Raw genomic sequence first — 6,812 nt, 5'->3', positions numbered from 1 at the left:
ATCATGTTTGGATATACCTATCCATACTTAAAAATGTTCCTTTTCCTAAAAGCCATTGGAAACCAACTACATGAAAAATATGTGAGCCCAGAATGAACAAATAGGCAAAATTTAAGAAAAACATTGGTCTTACAGACATAAGGATGGGAATTCCTTGTGAAACACCTACATCAGCTTTGTTTTACTTTTCCTTTGGGCCCTTTCCATGTTTCTCAGCAATTCCTTTTTGTATATTCAAAAGAAGGTTTTCTTCCTCTGAAATGGAGGTAATACAGATATTCTCCACCTTTTCCCCCACTCTGATTTTCCAAACCAAGTCACAGGAAATGAGGTAGGACTTCAGCACTTATGCCCAAGGCAACACAAAGCTGGCAGACACCAAACAAGTGCACACAGTGGTGAATATCACATGAGATCCAGATCTATATTGCAAATTGCCTGCCATGAGGTTCTCTTTCAACTCATGTTTTGTCTTGGCAACATTGAAACGTGCTTATTCTCATCTCCTGGTGGAAAGCTCCTGAAGTGAAACTAAAAGTAACTCTCCCATTCTCAATTGACTGCTTTTATTAATGGTTCTGCCCATGTCAACCTTGTCAGAAGACGCAATCAACCGGGAAGAGTTTCCTGACAATTAGCACATTTCCCAGAATTTCTCATCTTGTAACAAACTGAAATCAGGAGTTACATCAACTTACTAGGCTGCAACACAGGCATTTTTCTTTCTTTCTTTCTTTTTTTTTTTTCCCCCCCTACAGATTTACTCTTGGGAATGACAAGGTACTTTCTCTTTTTGAACCCTCTTTTTATTAGCTAAAATGGATTTTCTTCGTTGTTAACCACCCAACCAATGCAACGTGATTCTGAGTTACTGGGCAGAGAAAAAGAGTGGGGTGGTAGCATACAGTTCTTGCCCCCCTACCCTCTGTCATACTGCTACTTGAAGCACACTTCCATTTTCAATACTGACATGACACCAAGAACAGTCTTTCTTGGCTGCTACAACTCATGCATAGTATTTGCTAATTGCTCCCCAAAACAACATTCTGTTTTACTGCTGGTGAAAGATGCATCATCCCTATGAGGATTCATATCGTCGTTTACACACTGTACACAGGAGAAACCATGAATAACCAGTGCTAATCTAGCAGGTTGCCTACAGTCTGCTGTAGCAAGACAAAGTGAAAACCTAAAATGTTTTCTGTGAGATGTGCTGGTGATAATCAACTCAGTTTTGTGTGTTGGTTTTTAGCTGGTTATTGCTTGGCTTCAAACGCATGCCTGAAGGACTTCCGTGCCCATCAGGCACCATGACCAACATTTTGCAGTTTGCCTTTGCACTTGCATTTTCCCAGAATACAAAAGCACAGTGCTCTTCTGACCACTACGTTTTCTCCAGTTATGCCCATGTAGTTGTTCAGATGCATCCACGCAGTGACTTGCCCATTGGTGTTCTGTGGTACGTATGTATTGATGAACTTTTCCTGGAAGAAAGGTTGTTTGGGTCAGGAAGGGAAGTGTGGGTGGATCAGCTGCTGAAGGCTCACAGCTAGAATAAGCTGCAGGAACAAGGAGAGATCTCCCATTCCTCAGGAAGAAGAGCTAATTTCAGTGCTGGCCCAGCACCCTGCTCATTCATTGCCAAGCCCAGTTTGGTCTCCATAAAGTAACTCATACTCATGTGCTAGAAATATTTTGGAGACCTTAAGCAAAAAGATAAAAGTTCATGGAAATCGGTGAATGCACCATAGCCATTTATTCTCCTCTGGATAAAAATAAGACAATCCATTTATATATTCAGACTGAGCACATTTGCAAAGGGACAGTTCAGAGCAAGCTGGCTGACAATGCTACAGCGAGGGGGACAGTGGAGAGAGGGAGGCGAGCAGAGCCAAGAGACCCCGTTTGGCAGGAAGACAGGCTGGGCAGGAGCCATAGCGAAGGAGGGGGTGGAAAGGCAGTGAAAGGAGCAGCACAAAGCCTTGGGCCATGGCAGGGGACAGCAAATGCCGCGGGCAACTCGGGGAACCTCGTCACGGCTGACACAGACACCACGTGGGAAGAGACACCGAACTTTGTCAAGCGAACCTGACCTAATGATACTGTTTAATCCCACACAAAATTGCACACGAAACTCACACCTTGGACACTGCTAGGAAGGGGATGGAAGAAGTAGCACTAACGGAAGAAAGGTAGGAGACTTTCCTCCTGGTAGGCAAAGATGGGAAGACACTCTCTAACATGGTATATCAGAATTAGCAGTTCAGCATCAAGTGGGAGAGGACCTGAAATAAGGTAAAGCCATGGAACAAGGATGTATGTGCCGTAAAGCCCCCAAATACGTACCAGAGGAAAACTAAGAGTCAACTCAGTACTATGTGCTGAGGGGCAGCACCTTTCATTCAACTGGGTTAAAGTATTGTAGCTTACAGTATTTTACCTCTCTGATGGGGAAAAACTGCCCCAAAATAGCTGCTTCAAAGGCTTGGCAGTTGATATACTCAAAAAGTGTGGCCTCCTAAATAAAAGTAGACCACCTTGGGTCTGCTTCAGTGGAAAAATTAAAGAATAACAAAAATACATATTCATTTACACTGTGTAAACCTGTAAGATTTACAGGGTAAGTTGTAAGAGTAAGATCTACAGAGTAAGTCACGAGTGTGGTACTAGAGACAGAAATAAATTATCATTGTGATTCATGAAAAATCTTTAATGGAATAAAAGTAACCCCTATTTAACTCTAGTACTCTGCAGGATTACAATGTCCAAATCCTCAGTGCCTTGCAGGATTGAAAACTAAATTTTCTACAAACTGCAGGAGCTCCCCAGCCTCCCGTCATGAAGTCTAGTGGACAGGATAAAAAGCTAATGGGAAAATACATTTCCCAGGTTGAAAAATATTATTAAAGTGAGAAATGTGAACAACGTACATTTGAGATATTACTGTATATCACACTTTGGGAGAAACAGTCACTAAGCTGCCTTTTATTAGCAGTTTCTACAACTTTTCTAACATCAGAAATACAGCAAAGATTGTCTCAAGATTTCAGTACTTTTGTAAAGTAAATGTTTCAAGTTAACAATATAATGGTTTATAATATTAGAGAGCATTAGGTAAAACAAAATGCACACAGGCTAAGTAAATGGTACTTGGTTTATGAAAGGCAGCAGGAAAAGCCCTGAAATACTGAAAAAAAGTAGAGTTGGCTAAAGAATTAAAAGGAAAAAAAAAAACAGTGTAACACACTAGACATGTAGGCTGATGGCCCCAGATGCACAGGACAGTCTGCTCCTATGAGAAAACACTACTGTGCATCTCTGGAGAGAGAAAAAAAGATCCACATCACTTGAAGAAGTGATTTAGAAGAGAGGTGCTCAGCATCAGGGGAGGCTGGGAGCAGGGGCTGCCCACCCCGCCTGAGAAGCCAGAGCTTTTTCAAGGCTTGGCTGGAGCACCACAGCGCGAGTGAGGACAATGTCCCATCAGACACAAGTGTCTCTACTGCTGTGCTCCCTTTGCCTCACCTGTCCCCTGTGCACCACCTGTTTATACCTCAAGTGTGGCTGATGCAGCACAGAAAAAGCCTGCAGAATATATCTCTCTCTTACTTCTCCTTCTAGTAATCAAAATCCCCTTCATACAACTTCTCCCAAAGAGATAATCCTTCAGCCTTGATCCTCACTCTTAGCCTGGTTCTCTGTGCCCCAAGGTTATCAACAGAAGCGAGACTGCTCAGCAATCAACGTCTGTAGCCTTTTCATGTGGGTAACTTACAGGAAAGTTGTCTTGTGTTAGGTCTTTACAGTTGTTGAACATCAGTTTCACCTCACCCAGCTTCTCACAGCCCACCTCTTGAAGACCTCATGATGCACACAACTGACTTCCAGGAATAATTTTCACAATCTCTCTGCTTCTTGCTGTGTCAGAAGGTGATGCTCTCCCGGTAGCAAGGTGGCAATTTAAGTTTGTGCTTTTGCTAAGTGCCTAGCTTTTAATCTGACAGTAGTCAGGATGGGGGGCATAATGTGGAAATACACCAGCTGTGGCAATAGTAACAGTGTGATGGAGCATGTGGCTATTTAGAAAACAATAGGGAATAATTTTCCACTGTTGCTGCATCACAACCCCATGAACACAACTGAACAGCAAGACTCGAGGGGAGGGATTCTCTCTACCACCGCAGACATCTATGCACACCTGCAAAACCACATCAGTCTAACACAGAAGAGGGAGCGGGTCGGACACAGCAATTAGGACGCCTAAAATTCTGCAGCATGGACTGGAACACATTGTGCTGCCTCCCTTTCAGTTTTTTATTTGAGGATGTATCTGAAGAAATGGATTTCCGGGTCTGACTGTTCTGGGATCGGATCAGTTTCTTGTGTTCCCGGATTTGTCTCTGTAAGTGGTTCTGGATGGCAATTCCCAGGGATTCTGGATCGAGGGAAGCACCGTAAACCTCCCATGTCATGCCCTGCTCATCCCAAACAACATCCCTGACATGTTTGGTCTGCTTCACCTGCACTTTTGCCTCCATGGCAGGGGTGGGCTGTTTTTTGCATTCCCCCAGGTTTGCAGAGGCCTGAGATGAGGTGGAAAGAGCTGCTGTGTGAGGCTCGTGTCTAGGTTCCTTGGCCAGGAGGTCTTGCTGCTGGGATGTCTCCGAGGGAGGGGTGAGATTTGCGGAACTCGCACTCAATTCCGGTGTCAGTCCTGCCTGCAGGCTCTGGCTGCAGGCTGTCTGAGCCTGGTCAGTGTGTCCTTGGCCTCTGCCCTCGTCCTTCTCCCTTGCATCCTCTGAGCGCACCTTTAGGCAGACAGCAGCAGGCTGGCTGCTAACCATGTCTCCTTTAGGATCAAGCACCGCTAAGTTTTCTTCCTTTGCATTTACTGCACACTGATTAGGAATGGCCTCCCCTTGACCTGCGCCTTTACTTTGCACTGGCTTTTGCTCAGAGCTGCCCGTGGTCTCCTCCTGCTTGACTTCACTGTCTGTGCTACAGAGTAAAGGTGACCGTTTGCTTCCTGCATTGTGGTCGAGATCTTGCATGTTGTTTTCAGTTCCTGGGACAGTATGAGCAGAAGTGATGCTTGGCTCACCAGCACCAGACCCCAACTCCATTGGAGTTTGAGTACTAGGGTCAACTGCAAGCTGCTCAACAGGGACTGAAGCACCCGTTGGCAGCTGAGTGACATCCTTCCTGTCATGAGCTGAACCGATCATTTCAGTGTCATTTACAGATGTCCCTTGGGACGTAACAGCTGCAGAAGAGAAGGAGAGAACAGGTTTTGCATTATCTCCTGATGCTGGAGACACCACCATTCCAGGCATTTTGAAAGGTTGGGTTTGGGCTGAAGCAGTCACAGACATAACAACAATTGATTTTGACGTGACACCAGGAGGGCATGGGGACTTTTGTTGTGAGGATGAACCGTCAGTAAGTGTAGACTGGCTCAGAGCCATATCTCCTTGGTAAATTACGTGCAGTTCTTCCTTCTCCTCTGGAGAAGGATTCCCTTTCAAGAAGGCGGGGAGGATGCTGGGACTAGTGGAGGCCGATTTGCTCTCCATGGTAGCCACGGCTTGAACCTCTGCGTCTCTCCATGTCCTGCTTGCTGCTTCCTGAGTTATAGGGCTGCTCTCTGGCTGAACTGTCATTGTACTGGTTTCTCTGAACTTGGAGGGCTGGGCGAGGCCTGGACTCATTGGCTCGGTATCCATATTGCACACAGGATGAGGACTCTTGGGGCTACACTGGGCCGGTGCCTCGCTGCTCTGCACTGCTTGGGTTCTGCCTGTGGGATGCAACTGTACGGCGTCTGCAGTCCCGCTTTTGGCCTCCAAACTGGTCTGTGGGTCTCTACCCAGGTCAGCCTTGGCATGCCTCACTGGCGAGGCTGACTGACATGCAGCAGATCCAGATTTTTCTGGTCCCCTGTCTTTTTCCCCTCTTTGTACAGGGTTTGCTTGAGAAGTATAACAAGACTCATGACTCCTGGTAGGGTCACCCGGGGAAGAATAATTTAACACCTCAAGTGCTGGCTGATCCTCAGACCCCTGAGGTTTCAAGGCAGAGTCATCCATTTGTGTCAAGGAGCTGGTTTTCGCCTGGCTACCTTGCACAAACTGCCTGGAGCTCTGGGGGGCTGGCATCATCTCTGGTCCCTGCCCCACCAAAGAGGCTCCTGCTGCAGTGGGGGCTGGTGCTGCTGGTCCCTGGCTGCCTTCTCTCTGGGAGCAACCAGCAGACTCTATGGCTGCGGGATGCTCCTCTGAAGCTTTGCTGGTGAGCCTGGGAGGGAAAGCTTCCTGCTGGCTACCATTGGCCTCACAGCGTTGCTCCTGCCTCTGTGTGCTTGCAGCCGCTGGGCACTTCAGGTCAAACAAGCAAAGCCCAGTAGAGCCAGCTGGTGTGCATGGGAACCCATTGCTGGCCTTCTTGTCTCTGGGTAGTGAAAGCTGGTTCTTAGAAGACTGCAGGTCTCCCAGGTGGTCCTCCTCTGCAGAAGCTGTGACCAGGGAAAGCTTGGCAGATCTCAGAGGATTTGGCACAGTCCCCATGGACTGTCTATGAGACGTGATTTGCCCTCAGCTTCTCCTTGGAGTTTTCTTGCTGGGCAGTGGGTACAGCAGGGCAGGCTGTTGGTGACAAGTTTCCTCTAAAGCTAATCTGCAAGTGAAAGAAACACAGTGTTGGTAGTAGTCAGAATTTAAAAAAAAAACTACCCAGAACAGACTGATTTTACAGTTTGGAGAGAAATACTTGCAGGCAAGAGGGAAGGTGAAACATCTGATTCTGCCTAAAAGTCA

At 46.6% G+C, this 6,812-nt stretch overlaps 1 protein-coding gene across 3 annotated transcripts in view; it reads right to left on the bottom strand.

Moving 5' to 3' along the window:
• Window positions 1–928: 928 nt before the first annotated feature.
• GPRIN3 (GPRIN family member 3) overlaps window positions 929–6,812 on the bottom strand; it is a 30,734-nt gene continuing 24,850 nt past the window's right edge. For 2 of the 3 annotated variants that reach the window (XM_061993826.1, XM_061993825.1), the window contains exon 2: window positions 1,520–6,672. In XM_061993826.1, the coding sequence (XP_061849810.1) occupies window positions 4,212–6,563 (2,352 nt within the window). In that variant the 5' untranslated portion in view covers window positions 6,564–6,672 and the 3' untranslated portion in view covers window positions 1,520–4,211. Of the gene's footprint in view, window positions 1,485–1,519; window positions 6,673–6,812 lie in introns of those variants that run through there. The other variant, XR_009818509.1, reaches the window with a different exon arrangement.

The sequence above is a fragment of the Colius striatus genome, chromosome 3, assembly GCF_028858725.1.
Source record: "Colius striatus isolate bColStr4 chromosome 3, bColStr4.1.hap1, whole genome shotgun sequence".
Taxonomy (NCBI): domain Eukaryota; kingdom Metazoa; phylum Chordata; class Aves; order Coliiformes; family Coliidae; genus Colius; species Colius striatus.
The sequence above is the reverse complement of the archived record's forward strand: the minus strand, read 5'-3'. Positions and strand labels throughout refer to the sequence as shown.